A 16,037-nucleotide genomic window follows, 5' to 3' on the forward strand; every position below is an offset into this window, starting at 1 on the left:
ATGCCGAAATTGCAACTGTCTTCCATATAAAGTTCTTAGAAACAAAGTAGAATGATACACATTGCATGTTCCCAGAGGAAATAGCACTAGTTTTCAGATAAAACATGCCTGACGCACCAAAAATAATTTTTTTTAAAGAAAAATGCACCATGTACTGCTGGGAGTGTAGAGAGAGGAAGAGATTGAGCCAATTATGGGGCAAAGCGATCGAGGCCAATGATAGACTTACAGTGGGAAACGGGAGGGTTCTGAGGATATAGATGCTTTTCTCCTTGAATAACTGCTTGCCTCTGATATCCCTAGGATATTCCTAAAATCAAGGCTGGTCCCCAAACACAATACCCTGAGTTGTACAATGCCGTAGTCTTATAAGTCAATGCTATTCAAATCATAGATTTTGATAAAACAATTCATGGAGCCATGGCCAGCATTTTGGAGAAGGAAGAGAGAGAAAGAGAAGCAAAGAGAGTAGCCTAGAGCAGAATAGGCGATCTAAAGTTTTTCAATGACATACTGCATTGACTATCATCAGATCATTTATTTTTGGAGCTCCTAACAGGAGTGTGAGAGGGAGTACTGGATTACAATGTAAAACTTAGTTCTGACTCTGGCAGGAAAGTTTTAAAGCCATTGGCCTCTATCCTAGTAAAGCTTGGACCAAGGTCAAGCAATCTGTGTTCCCTTCTCAGAAGTCACCATTACTCTCTTCCCTTTCCTTGTGTCTCCAGTGTTCCGGTGCATACTCTGCCCTGCTCTTCCTTAATCATGTCTTAAAGTATCAGGCCTGAGAAACTGAGCAAGGACAACCCAGTCAAAGTCACTTGCCTTTGCTAATTTTGTTTCAAACCTACTGACACAATCGTCATCATGACATTGTAATCTTAATAATATCATTGAACATGTACCAAGTTACATTTGACAAAGAGCTCGGTGTGTTCATTTCCCTTCAGCTTTTTAATCTATTGAAAATAATTGAATTGAATTCTTGCACTATTACATATCTAGTACTGCAGACTTCACAGGAAGTGTTGCATTGGGTATTTAAAGAGTCAGAGGATCCAAGCTCAAGGGAGATTTCTTTTTTCCTAAGAGTTATCCCTGGCACAGTGGGTAGATCATGGAACATCTCTGAGCTCTCATGGCCCAGGTCAAAAAAACAAGTAATATCCAATAGCCAGTTTTAGTTCATTTTATTGTAAAAGTCCTTGAAATATTTAGATGATATAATGGTGATCTCAGTCATTTATAAAGCTTTCCATTTGGACCATAATGGTTATACATATTTGGTGAACTCATTCAGTCACTAATATTCACACATTATACTTTATTTTCTTTTGAGCAGTACTAGAGATCAAACTTGGGGGCTCACAGCAAGCAGCCTATTCCTTGAGCCACATCCTCTTACGCATTTTCTTTTAGCTCACTTTTAGTTTTCTTTTAGTTCATTTCCTTAGTTCATTAGTTCCGCTTATATTGAAGATGGCCTTAGACTGATCTGCCTTGAACAATTGATCCTCCTACCTCACCTGTGATTACAAGGGACTGCAGGTATGCACCACTACATTAGCCCTAAATATTCAAGCATTTTAAGAGTCTATTGAGTTAAGAGTAAATGTTAAGAGGCTTGGTTACACTGAAAATTAATAAACAGCCATTTAAAAAGTGGCAAACAATAAGGCAGGTGACTCTTTAGTACATAATCCAAACTATAAACATAAATATTGTATATATTTAAAATGTGTAGATTATCTCAAAATTATGTATGCTACATATTTTATAATATGTAATGTTTTATGAGCGTAAGTCGTAATTACTCTTACATTTTAATTATACGTAAATCTCTTGAATAACAAGTGTATCCTTGAGAAAAGTATTGAAGGTCTTTTAAACACCAAACTTTCTAAATAATTTGTGGAGGGGAAAGGGAAAAACAAGTCGTTTAAATAAGGATACAGATGGACCCATTGTAACAATGAGAAGTACAAGTTGTTATGTCGAAAACGAACTTTACAACTTTGGGGGGGGCAGGGAGGATTAGGTGGGGGGAGCGGGGGGGGGGGGGAGGATAGGAAGGGATGGGAAGGGGAAACAAGGAGGAGTCTACAATGCTTGATAAGAAATGTACTCATTATCTTGCCCAGGTAATTGTAACCCCTCTGTACAGTATTTTCACAATAAAAAATAAATAATAATTTAAAAAATAAACAAATAAAAAGTACCTGTCTTGACAGAAAATGACCAACTTTTCTCTCATCATTAGTGAAACAGAATGTTGCACGGGAAAATCTAGCTTGATTCTTATAGCCTGCATGAATCTGTAGGGGGTTTGATAGTTATACAATCTTATTGCTTGGTTGTGACAATCTGACCTTAGGCATAAAGAAGCTTGCTTTTCCTTCTGGGAAGAATTTTGTTGTTGCTGCTGTTGTTTCCAGAAAAGAATGCTTTATCAGGAGTTTATCAAGCTGAATGTAGATGGCTGCATATATGGCAAATGATTCCAGAAAAACAAAAGAAAAATCATTGAAGAAAAAAAAAAACTAAATAAAACAGGACTTGAAGAAACACCAGTGTTTACCAGTGGATGGTTATAGGGGGATCTGTGGAGGAAAATGCACCAGAGAAGAAAACAGAAATAGCAGACTATTAAAGAAATAAAGTGATGAATTAAATATAAGGAATAGACCAAAGACTGCAGATGACAGAAGATTTCGAGTTTGAGACTAACATGAACCCTCATCAATCCAAATTTCAGAGGGTTCGAATGAAGAGGCGTTAGAATGAGCAAGAAGGTATGTGGAAGCCACTATTTGACCATAACTTGAGATGATTTTAGGGGACCATTTTCCCCTCTGCCTTCTGTTTAGATGAGGGTTCTCATTCTCTTACCAGGTAGAAACACTTGTAGGAAAGGAATCTGTTTCTAACACATAAGAACTTTATCACACATTTCCAGGAGATGAATTTCACTCTCAGTACAACATTACTAAAAGATTTCCAAGGTGTGATGAGGACTATGAAAAAAGACTCAAGATGAACATTTTAAAATAAAGAGTCAGATAGAAATAACAAGCCTCTAAGAGCAAAGTCCTTCTGGAAGAGATGGCTGACATGCAAAAAGCACAGTCAGCCTTCCAAATTCCCAGCAAGCTGCCCAGGCCCAGATGCACCATAGGACGCCAGGGCTCGGCCTCGGCTATCTGACCTGGGACAGCATCCGAGTAATTTGCTGGCAGCAATCTGTCCTATTGCTTAAGTATTTCGGTTCCTTGGGGTTGTTAGGACCGGACCTCTTTTTCCTGTGGTATTTTTCAACATCTTACATCCATGTCTTTTGCCTAATTTCACCACTCCCTCACTCACATGCTACTTTGTTCATTTTCTATAAGAACACATTGAGACACCATCCCTTTCATGTGAACATACAGTAAGGGAGCTATGACAGCACGGGTGTGCTGGTGTTTATTTTGTCTTGTCTTGTTCTGTTTTGTAATTCTCAGCCTCAGTGTAATTGAGTTCATTTGTTTCCTTCACACACAGCATGTTCTAGTCTAGATTAAGCATCCACTTCAAACCATGAGCACTGAACTTTGCTCATTTCTGTAATGGTAACAGCAATAAAGACATCACCATGATGTCCTTTCTGCTGTAAGATTAGGTGGAGGGAAGGGTGAGGGTGTGTTCTTGTACTGAGGCTTAAACTCTAGGGCCTAGACACTCTTCCTCCATTCCTAGGATAGCACTCTACCACTTGAGATCTACTTCTGGCTTTTTGGTAATTCAATGGAGAAAAGAATCTCACAGATTTTTCCTGCCCAAGCTGGCTTCAAATTGTGACCCTCACATCTCAGCTTCCTGGGTAGCTAGGATTATAGGAGTGAGCCACCAGCACCCAGTACAAAAGAGTTTTATGTGTTAGCTCATGTAGCCTCATTACTTCACAGTAAGTCAACTATTTTAACTGTTTTAATGATTGGTATTCTTGTCATAATTACTTTATAAACCTTTATTTAAAAGGGGCTAGAGACACGAATTGACTTTTCCAAGGGCATTACATTAGTCAGTGGTAAGCTAGTATTTCGGACCTAATAGGAAACTAGAGTGGCATGATGTTCACACTGACCATCTGGTTCTGGAAAGGCACAGCTGGAAAAAAAGCAAAAGCAAGAGCATGCATATAACGAGCCTGTGTCTCCACCCCCCCCCATCCCCCATCAAATGACAGTATAAGAAAAACCAGCTCAGTCATATAGAGAAGGTACTGAGAAGGCCTGAACACACCAGACTCATGACAGTGCTAGATTTGGGGAGATTGGGACAGGGGTGAGAGTCGCTGATATGAAAAAAATAAAGGAAAGAAGAACCTTTCCAACAGCAGCCCTTTCTACAGGGGCAACACAGTATTTTATGTGAGAGATCTGGGTGCATATTTTCCTAGGCAACAGCAACCTTCCACAGCTGGGAGATGAGAAGAGGCAGAGGTGGCAATAATATAGTGATACGCTGTCAGCCTGTGCATCTGTGGCACAATAATATATGTAGCATGTCAGCGTTGTTGGCAGCAATTGAGGGTTTTGTGTTTTGTTGTGAATTTTAAATGAAGCTGGAGAGTTAAACCCATGTTGCTACAACGTATAAGAGAGAATGGTAAAAGAAAAGTCCTTGTTCCTTCGAAAACCCAGAACAATGTAGCATCCTAGCTTGGTGGTTAAATAGACAGGTTCAAACATTTGGACTTCCACTTTCTCCATTTACTATTAGGTGAACTGCACAAATTGCATAAGCTCTCTGTGTTTTCGTTATGACTGTTTCGTCATTTATTAAATGTGTTATCATTTGTAAGAGTAAGGATGATATTAAGACTAGCTTCAAAAGGCCACTTGGAACATTAAGAGTTAATGCAAATGAAACATTTGGAGTCAACCTTGATAGCAAGTATGCGATCAGTCAGTATTACCTCTTACTATAATTTAATGTGCACCAGAACTCTTTGCAAGCCAATTAAAGGAAAGAATACATTAAAAGATCACTCAGTTCTTTCGATCTTCAGACGAGAGAACATGTGCTTTATCTTACTCCACATGATAAAGCTAATATCTTTTAGGATGAGTTTGACAGCTTGCTCATCTTGAGAAGATACTTTAATTGTATGCTTTGATTCCTTTTTCCACTTAATGTACTCATTCATTCAATGACTTTTTATTTACTATGTTAACAAAATATTCAAATTTAATCTATTAGGTATAACAAATTTCAATACATTTACAAGTAAATTAACTAAAAGAGATATTGCTAAATATTTTAAAGGATAACTCACATACCATAATCACATTATTTGGTAGTGAGAGAAATCAGCAACACTCTTTAAAAAACAGTCTTTAAAAAATTCACTACTTTTGTGTTTTTATTGATTTTATATTTCTTCATCTATGATTTGTAGGTCATAGATAAACCAAATTAGAGATAAAAATCCCACAAATATAATCAGTGGTACAGGTGCAACAATGGCAGTTAAGAATGAGAATGGCAATTCTGTTTTCAGTGCTACCTACATTGAGTTAAAAATGAAACAATTTCAATATGAAATTTCTGGCCTGAAGTTTCTCTCATTCAGTTTACCATTATGCAAGAAACAATTTGTATGAAGGAGCATTTACAGTGGTGTCATCCATGGCCTCCTTGTCACTGGTTTTAACCCAAAGTGGGCAATGACCCAAAGTCATCTGTATGAGACACACATTGGAAAGCCACTATTTGAAATATTTGGATGGTGACTTTTCTTCCTGTGTACAGATGTTCTTATTAAAAAAAAACCAACTCCTATAATTTATATCAATTGACCTCTTTGAGAGAATGGTTTAGATTTGTCCCAACAAATCCAACAATTAGAGAAAAAATATGATGTCCTGTTCTAGTTCCTGGCAAGAGTGGATCCAGGAGAAAGAGACCAGTGATCTCCATTTACCTTAAAGCAAAGTACTATATTTTCATTACACATTCCATACTTCATCTTTCTATGTCATCTTAATCTGATGCTACAGAATGTAAATATAAATACGTACTAATTAATCTTTTTCTTATTTCTTTGTAGCTCTCACTCAGATTTCTTTTTTAACATGACCGAGCAAGATATTCATGCAGCCACACACATCACATAAATCTCTTCAGTGATCAGAAAAATAACTAAAAGCAGGTTTGTCTTGCTTAAATAACAAGCAAATTGAGGTTTAATGATGTAAAAATAACTTTAATAAACTGTCAGGGAAGTCCCAGACAGAAATAAGATTGTAATGTATTTTAATCTTACCTCCATATCAAAGAATGACTAAAATGGTCAATATATTAAGTATTACAGGTTTCTACCGCAACTTTACAAATGATCCAATATTCAGCATTTAACATGTTTGTATAGAGAAGAGTAAGGGACAATATTTTCCTAAAATGGAATAGACCAAACACTGTTCTATGTCTTTGCAGTATCTTTAGAAATTGTGCACTTGAAATATGTTAAGAAGGAGGAGAAGGGCAAAAGTTTGTATCTGAGGGAATCCTAAAGACTACAAAAGGGTCAGAGCCACAGCTGGAGTGAGTTAAAGTCAACTTGTCCTCTTCCTCTTTCTAGTCTAGCTCAAAAAATAAAATGATGGATGCACATACTGACATTATCGTTAAAATGTTTTTTTAAACCTATATTGTAGGTAAACTTCCACTTGTATCAACGATCAATTCTTATGGTTTATAATGAAAGAAAAGGAATCTTAATGTAGACCATCTCAAAATCTTTTAAACTATTTTGGAAGTTTTAATCTGAAAAGTTATTTGCCTTTCTGCTGTTACCCAGAAATAATTAACTTACTCTCTAATGCAGGAAAGTTAGGCTGTTGTTTTCTTTTTTAAGTCATGGGCAATTGCAGAAAATGAAGCGATCAGCTACAAAACCAGAGTATATAATTTATTTCAGGGAGTTCGTTCGTGAACGCTTGTGTGTGCAGAAAGCCTCTTGTTAAAGAAAATACAATCCCGAAATATCAATGCTCTTTAACTGACTCTTGAGTTCAACTTCACTTTTAATCTCACATGGAACTTCACTTCAGCCACTGACCTTCCAGTCCAAGTTATAATATAATAAAGACCCATGGAGTCAGAAATTATATTCCACTAGTTTCAGCTTCTCTTTGGAGACACATGCCAAGAAGCTTATCTACATTGAAAATATAATTATTTGTCACTGTTCAATTCATCACTTGGGAGAGAATTTCAAAATACTACCGCTTGCATTCAAATGAAATTCACATGTTAGATTCAGTAAGGCCCAGTGAGGAAATTCTCACAAATTCTTACAAACACACTACACATCTAAGCCTTTCATTCACATAAACAAAATTGTGAATTGTAAAAGTGGAAGTTGTTTGAATTGCTTGAGTATGATTTTTAATTTGTTTTGAAGATGGCCCATAAAATTCGATATGGCAAACTTCAGAACAAATGTCAAGCAACAGTGTGTCTAATCAAAATACGTTTGTCCACATGATAGTGGAGATTTTGTTTAAACCTGCTTTGACCTTAAACATGAAATATTCTCCTAAGAAGCTGAAATATATGAATCACTATGAATTAAAATGTTTCTCTCCTATAAATATCCACACATGCCAATGCTATATATTAGTAACAGTCCTGAAATTTAATTTACCTCATATTTATCTACACATTTATTACCTTATAAAATCCACTAGCAACTGCTTCAAATGAAAATGAATGTGAAAAGGGTGAATCAGGGAGGGCTGGGTGAGAATGTTGAAAGGGATGACATTGACCAAGATATATTATATTCATAAACTGTTTTGTTAAATGGCAAGAAAGATTGTAAGTAATTGTTAATCCGGTACCAGTCATCTGAATATTCTCACTCTCAATTTCTTTGACAGTTTTCACCGTTACCCATAGCTGTGCCTTTGAAAGCAGATCTAAAGCTGAGAATCCTAACACTTCTGAGCACAGTGTGTTTTATTCTCTGCATCTTTTAAACTGTTCTTAAAAGTTAAGGGCACATTTTCTAAACATAATTTACACATAAGCCACCTAGCTTATGGAACAATGAGAATCACTATGAGTAAGAATGTTTCCCTCTGATAAAAAACAAACCATAGTTCATCAAGTAAACCTTGGTACACATTTGAACTCATTCTTTTATAGGTTAATAAATTTCTTCAATAATTTATTCTGCAATGACTATAAATTTTTACTTTAATTTTCCATCCTGGAAAATTAAAATTGGCAGTTGTTAAATTTTTATTTAAGACCAAGAAGATCCAAGATTGTTTCTAATCTACCCATTTGAAATTGCACCCTAAAGTTGTTGGGGATTTTTTAATCTTTGAAAGGCATATATTTCAACATTGTTGATCTTGGATAAAGGTAGGGGAAGAAACTCAAAGTTATTAGTCCTCAGGATGGCATTATATAAGTAGCTGGTTTGATTTGCTTGGTGCTTGTGTTCGATCTGCTCAATCATACTTCGCTGTTATGATAATAAAAATTCAGTGCAGCTACATGCCAATCATTGAGCGTTCTCTACAAAAGAAATGACTTCTTCCCTCTTAACATGACTCTAATTTCTATCCTGGTTTGAAAAATAAGGATACTAAAATTTTGGTAACCCTGTAATTGGTGGAGTAAAGAAAACAGATGAATCCATATTCAAAGATAAGATAAATTCTTTGAATATTCTCTGGGGATAGGTTAAGAGATACCAGAGAATTTCCTTTTGAATATTTACTAGAGAGAAAAATCTATTGGCTTCTTCATCCACTAGACAACAGAGAAAAGTAGAATATAGAAAACATTAGTTGTCCTCTTGTTCAAAGAGGACAACTAGCAGTTGAACTTGCTTTACCATTAACTCCATATGTTACTATTTGCTGTACTGTCAAAATTTTAGCATTTACCAATTATGGCCGAGTATAGTACATATTTCATATTTCTAGGCTAAATTATAGAGAGCATATCAGAAATTCAGCTTATTTGTCAAATAAACCTTGAAATCGAGGCAATGCAAGTAGAATTGTTATCTCTCTTTAACAAGCATAATTACGTCAATATTTGGAGAAATAGCGAAATGAAAACCCATCCTTTGTAACTATTTATTCACAAGTATAATACCAAAATACAAAAGACAAGCTAGGGTTTTGGCTGGGACCTGCTGTGCACTCGCTGTGTAATGACATAGCTGGCGACCGTGCTTCCTTCTCCCACTGATTCTTAGTAGAGGAACATCAGTTATCAGAGAGCAAACGTGTGTAACAGGATCAACAAATGCTTTATGGAAAATCCCAGAAGAGTTAGTACCAAAGGAATTGCACAAGATTGGTAGGTCCCTCTGTCCTTAGAGGATCTCGGCATTGAGTGCTTTTCAACAATGTAGAATTCCAAGTCAGGAGCATTAAAGAAGTCTTCCATTTGGATCAAAAATATACATTATTTCTACCGCTTGCACCAACTCAAGATGATTGCTAACACCTTGTTGGGCACATCGTTGTGGAAACTGCCCAGGTACATTGGGAAAGGAGAAGGCGCCTGTGCGCAGAAGCTTTTTGTGCACACACCCATCGCTACGCATGTGTACAGTGTCTTATTTTCATTAAAAAAAAAAAAACAAATCCTGCTATTGCATACTTTGTGATGCCTTGAGAGAAAAGCTGAAATGATGGACATTGCAAAGCCCTGGGAAAAGCATTTTCCAACTGCAAAACGAACACAACTATCCCTTGGGGCTCTCTCGGTCCGTTTAGGTCTGATCTGTCCACCTTCACCCTACCTCCTCTGTCCGCCTCTGCCCTGGGCAGTTGGGTGGCGGACGCTCCCGGGGCGCTCACGGCCAGGCCCGCAGCAGCGACTCTGAGCCCACACGGAAATCGAGTCTGCTGGGCATGGACAGCCAGCAGGGGTTAACACTTAGGCGGAGTGAGCGTGGCGTTTGGCAAACAGGCCTTTGGTTTTGGCTGCCCATAAAAGGAGCAGAAGGTGGAGCTGCGGTGGTTCCCGGTGCCCACAGAGCCCCCTCTCCTGGCCGCTGGGCGCTGGCAGATGGCAGCTGGTGCCCAGCGTGAGCACTCCAGTCTCGCTGTGTAGCACTTTAAGCCTTCGCAAGTGACTGCCAAAACATCTGCCCGAAAGAGAGGCGCCAGCGGGAAGTTGCCTCTCTGGTGTCTTCTGCTGTGTCGCCCGCCGGCGCCTAGACAGTTGTCACCTCATTATTTGCATTCTCCCGGAAGATTGATTTACAGGTCTACCTGAATCAGAAGCGCAAGCGCGCGTCTACTGGAATTGATCTCTGCCTGTGAAAAGTGGTTGGGAGAGGAGAGTTGCGAAATTTTGGGGGAGTCCTGCCTCCAGATCGTAAAATGGAAAGGGCGCTCCAAGCCCGGGTTGCTCACTACCCCAGACTGAAATCTTACTTTGCCACTGGTTATGGGAGGGAGAAAGGGAGGGAGAGAGGGAGTGAGAGAAGGAGAGGGGGGGGAAGGAAGGGAAGGGAAGGGATGGGAAGGGAAGGGAAGGAAGGAAGGAAGGAAGGAAGGAAGGAAGGAAGGAAGGAAGGAAGGAAGGAAGGAAGGAAGGAAAAGCTGTGCTCCATTTTGCAAGATCACTGATCTCTGTGTCTCCTTACTTCGTTGAAGGGTGGGAACGCAACAGCACCAGTCTCACAAAGTGGAACAGATTAAGCAAGTGAGCATGAAATGCGCTTGGGGCGGTAGAGTCCATGCAACGCTTGCTGTGGACATCTTCATCCCTCGCATCCCTGGACTACGGCGCGGTAGGACCATTCTGGCCACTTTCTCCCACGGGGCCCGCACTAGGTCTCCATCCTCCGTGCTATGCCCACTTCCCACATGGAGACATGGAAAAGCAGCCCGCCCACCCCAGGCATTCACTTACCGCCCCAGCCACCGCCCCGCAGCCGGTACCCGCGCAGCCCTTCCGCGCTGCGGAGCGAGCGGCGCCACACCTGACTGTGATCGCGCGCCGCCGCCCCGTGCCCAGGCAAACGGCGCGCGCAGGAGCGCAGCTGTCTCACTCAGAAGAGGATATGGGGGGGGGGGGGGACAAATAAGGGGGGATTCCTACCTGCCCCAGGTTTTTGCCCTTCTTGCTGCCGCCGAAAGCCAGTCCTTGGTATATGCCCGCAGATCGATTGGCAGCCTGGGCAGGCGTCTCCCCGCCCAGAGAGGACTTGATGGAGTTGAGTTTGGCCCGCGAGCTGCCGAGCTGCGAACTCTCCACCATCAGCACCGCGGCCAGGAGGAGTAGGCAGCGGGACGAATCCTTGCCCCGCATCCTCGCGGCCATCTCCTGGAGAGGAGGGGGGGGGGTGTCTCGGGAGGCGCCAAGCCCCAAAGGGCGTGAATACGAGAGGAGAGAGAAGACCCCCACCCAGCAGCCCCTCGAGCGGGGCGCAAGGGATCCCGATACGGTTCCTCCAACCCGTCTGGGTGTTCGGGGGGTGGGGGGGGGTCCCAGGACCTTTTGGGACTCAGTCTCAAGCGTCAACTCAGGAGCAAGCGCTACCCAAGCGGGGACCCGCTTCTGCCCCGGGGCAGGAAGTTCTGCAGGAACTAGTGGCAATCAAAGGCGAGGCGTCTGCTCGCCAAGAAGGCGTGACCCAAAGGTGCTGGCCGACCCAGTCCGGCCGCAGCTCGTGCACGGCCGGCGTCGGTGCTCCGTGCGCACCTCGGTGGTCACGGCCCGAATCTCTTCGCTTCAATCCTCCTCTTCAGCTCAGGTCGTCTGTTCCACTGCCTCTTCCTTCGGGCTCGGTTACTTTTTTTCTCTTTTCCTACTTTGTTCCTACCCTTTATGCCTCCACTTTTTTTTTTTTCCAGGACACAAGTCCCTCTTTCTCAAGGTAGATGCTAGAATCTGGAGTTGCCTCCCGATGGGAGGCTGGAGATCCAAAGGCAAAGCGGAGCCCCCCTCACACGCGCGCGCCCGAAGCGTGGTCCCCGGGTTCACATGGGGCCATCCCACACTGCCCAAGTCGCAGCGATGCCCTGGGAGCGGGCTAGCGCTCGGCTCCCGCCAGCTCTGGCTCAGCTCTGCTCTCTCCCTGCGCCCTCTTGGCTTTTTATAGCTCTCCACTGTGGGGTTGTTTTTTTCCCTCCGCCCCCAATTCAAGAGTGACAAAGAGTGAAAACGTCCCCCCCCCCACTCGGGTGCCCCTCCCCCTCGCCGCTGCTCCTGCATCAGCTCCACTCCACCCCGTGGAACAACTGGGAAAAGGGGAACTCACCCCCACAGGGACATGCGGACTCCCGGTGCCTGACCACAGCTCATTGGAAACAGGCAGGGAGCAAATGCCCCCAAAAGGCCAGGCCCACCAACCTTTCTTAGTCTCCCACCCATCCTCAGCCTACGACTCCGGACGGGGCGAGGAAGGCTGGCAAGCCCCGTGGATGCTTTAGAGAAAGGAACATCTGTGCTCCGTGTGCGCTCAAGCTTGATTTTAGGCTATCCTCTCCATGAGCTTGTGTGGCTGGTGCCACAGAGGTGCGCCAGGGGGTGTCCCAAGGAACTCCGGAGCGGGGCTGGGGATTGCAGAAGGCGAAGACCAAAGGAGAAAGAGGAGCTATGCTTCCCCTCCAGAGGTATTTAGTCTTCTCCATCCAAATTCACACACACACACACACACACACACACACACACACACACACACACACACACACACACACACACACTGCAAGTCTGTGTCTCTGACAGACAGGGAGGAAATGAGGAGCCCCTGAGTATGCTCCAAGGGTTTGGATCTCACAGCTCCACCGGGCATCTTTACCGTGCCAAGCAAATGTCCTTTTTGCAGCAAGGAGATCCCAGACGCGTGTGAACAGGGCGAGGGATGGAGAGAGCCGAGCGCCTTTGAGATCCCGTCTTCCTTGGCTTTCTGCCTCCTAGCCCCTGAGAATCCCGAGGAAAGCCTTTTCCCGAGTGTGGTTTACTTCCAAGTTAGAGAGAGAGGGCATGGAGAGCGAATGGCAGGCGCGGGAGGCCGGCGCTGGGGGGCGCCAGTGGCTCCCACCAGACCAGGCAAAGGAAATGTGGCAGGAGATAAAAGGTCCAGGAGACCTCTGTGCTTGGGGCCTTTGGCCTCCAAGCCACAGGCTTCCAAAGCGATGCAGGATTGCAGGCAGTGGTTTGAACGCTGGCCCCTTCTCTTTCTCAGCACTAATGTCATGCAGCAGAGAAATTGAGGCACGACTCGGGCTTAGACAATGATGAGAGGACTCTAGCTGTATACCCTGACAAATCTTCAGACTTACAATCTCAGCTTTCACACCTGATCTGCACTCATTGCAAGCTATCCAGGACATTGCATACTCTGAGGTCTAAAGTGTGGATTCAGAGCTGATATTTCACAAACATACAGAGTACCAAGAGAAAAAAGTAATATAGTTTACCCTTTAGAACTGATTGGAGGGTTAAATGTTCTTACCACAATCATACACACACACACACACACACACACACACATTCACATTTATGTATATTTAACTTATACAGGAAGTGGCGCTGTGGCTCAAGTGGTAGAGCGCTAGCCTTGAGCTGAAGAGCTGAGGGACAGACAGAGTTCAAGCCCCACGACCAACAATAACAACAAAAAATACAGATTCATGTACTTATATGCATGTCTATACATATACACAGAAAGAATTTGCAAATTTGTGAGGATAAGCAAGGCAATGAATTTTCTAATAAAAAGAAAGAAACTGATCTGTATACTATAGATAAGGACTGGAGATTCAGCACTTAGATTTTACAAATGGGTTGCACGTTTTGCTTTTGTTTTGATTTGCCAATTAGAGAAAATTACAGAAATGGAGAAAAATAAGTTAGGAAGTTTTACAAGTTCAGATATTGTGTGTGTGTGTGTGTGTGTGTGTGTGTGTGTGTGTGTGTGTGTGCCTGTATCTGTGTGTGTGTGTGTGCCTGTGTGTGTGTGTGTGTATGTATGTATCAGCATTGGGTCATGAATTCAGGGCCTGGTGCTTTCCCTTAGCTTTTTCACTCAGGGTTGGTGTTCTACCTCTTGAGCCACAGTTCTACCTTCTGGCCTTTTGCCAGAAGTAATTTTTAATTGAGAGTTAATTAAGATGGCTGGGAATGTGACATAGTGATAGAGTGCTTGTCTAGCATGCATGAAGCCCTGGGGTTCAATTTCTCAGTACCACATTAACAGAAAAAAAGCCAGAAGGGGTGCTGTGGCTCAAGTGGTAGAGTGCTGTCCTTGAGCAAAAGAAGCTCAGGGACAGTGCTCAGGCCATAAGTTCAAACCTCAGGATAGCAGGACTGGCAACAAACAAAAAAACAAACCAGAATAAAAGGAGTTATGAGTATCATGTGCCCTTTCTGTTCATGCTAGATTCAACCACAGTCCTTAGATCTCAGCCTCCTGAGTAACTAGGATTACAAGTGTGAACCACTGGTGCACAGCTTGCTTAGGTATATATGAAGAATATTTTAGAGCAAAAGAAAAGAGACAAAGTATAGCTAAATATGTAAGCCAGAACTCACCAGGTACTCATTTGCTGAAAAAGAAAATGACTGCTTCTGCACTGAAGCAAAAAACTCAAGTAGTGAGAAAATTTGAAGATGCTTTGCGTAACTGGTTCTATCTTGTCCCTTTGAATACCTCCAACTCAAATTATGACCCACATGCAAGAATATCTAACAAATTATCTGTGTTGCTAATCAGAAAGTTAAAACAATCGTAGCGTATTTAGACACTGACATGATCTCAGAGGCTCCAAAAGTACATATTTATAAAATGTTTAAAATTAAAGTTCACATGAAATTTACTTGCATACTCTCCTATCTGGAACAAAATTACACACATGGGCTCAAATGCTACAGCATACACAGTTATGCTTTACACTAAAAAAGAGGTAAAAATCTAATTTCATTCCTGAGCTGCTTTTTATAAAATTTGACAGACAGCCACAAACACACATAACCAGTGTAGACAAGTCGATATGCATACAAAATTCATTAGCTGCAAATAAACATATTCCTTTAGGTTATTGTCATAACTCATTTGTTTTCTGCTTAATATAAGTACAGAAACAAGCTGTATACACTAGTTGAAATAACAGAACTCTATGCCATTTGTGATCATGTAATTCAAGAATAAATATATGAAAACTAGACTACACAGATGTAAGGACAAGACACTTCTTTCTAGAAGAAAATGTGCCTACAGGCATTGTGTCTTTTGGCTCTTCCATTCCCTCTTCTGTGTTCTTCCAGCCATGGGGTCATTTTAGTGACACATAAAGACCGCCATTTCCTCAGCAGTTATTTTAACCCCAATGGTACGGGATGTGCACACACTGACATTTTTTTTCTGTTTGTTTGCGTTTATTTTTAGTGCCAGTCCTAGGGCTTGAATTCAGGGCCTTGCACTCTTGTTTGGCATTTTTGATTAAGGCAGGCACTCTACCACTTGAGTCATGACTCTACTTTAGCTTTTTGCTAGTTAATTAGAGTAGGCTCTCAGATTTGTCTGCCTAGGCTGGCTTTAAACCTCAATCTTCAGATATTAGTCTCCTAAATTGCTAGGATTACAGTCATTCCTATCTTTCATCCCATCATTTCTCTCCCTGTGTCAGGGAGGACTGTGTTTGTTCGTTGGTTGGTTTTAATTAACTTCTAACTACTCAAATTTGGGAACCACAGTGAGATGGGTAAACCCTCAACATACCAGCCACAGAATGGACTGATTTCTACCCTGTGATTATGACAGATATTTTCAAAACAAACATTATTGAAATGGGAAACTATTCAAAACCTGGAAAATTGTTCTGTCAGAAATTATTATGTCATTTGAAGTAGGGAATATTAGCAAAATGATGGACAGGGTAACTTACCCAGTCATGATATAATGTGTTGTCACTGGTTAGTCTATGAACCTATAACTAATGAACTATACACATACCACACATAAAAATATGTGCTGGAGACATGAAACCATGGGAAAACGATTTTCAAAA

At 41.7% G+C, this 16,037-nt stretch overlaps 1 protein-coding gene and 1 long non-coding RNA gene across 2 annotated transcripts in view; one reads left to right on the forward strand and one right to left on the reverse strand.

The window, feature by feature from the left end:
- Positions 1 to 12,073, reverse strand: part of Dkk2 (dickkopf WNT signaling pathway inhibitor 2) — a 97,301-nt gene extending 85,228 nt beyond the window's left edge. Inside the window, exons 1-2 of the mRNA XM_070022405.1 lie at positions 11,728 to 12,073; positions 11,125 to 11,349 (exon numbers count right to left, since the gene is read on the reverse strand). Coding sequence (XP_069878506.1) covers positions 11,125 to 11,346 — 222 coding nt within the window. The 5' untranslated portion in view covers positions 11,347 to 11,349; positions 11,728 to 12,073. The remainder of the gene's footprint in view (positions 1 to 11,124; positions 11,350 to 11,727) is intronic.
- LOC138826971 (uncharacterized) lies at positions 1,474 to 6,272 on the forward strand. The gene is made up of 3 exons (XR_011371915.1): positions 1,474 to 1,548; positions 2,375 to 2,792; positions 6,092 to 6,272. It is a non-coding gene; the product is annotated as an uncharacterized lncRNA (long non-coding RNA).
- Positions 12,074 to 16,037: the final 3,964 nt, after the last annotated feature.

This window comes from Dipodomys merriami, unplaced genomic scaffold (genome assembly GCF_024711535.1).
Source record: "Dipodomys merriami isolate MVZ:Mamm:240054 unplaced genomic scaffold, mDipMer1.0.p SCAF_15, whole genome shotgun sequence".
In the NCBI taxonomy this organism is placed as follows: Eukaryota; Metazoa; Chordata; class Mammalia; order Rodentia; family Heteromyidae; genus Dipodomys; species Dipodomys merriami.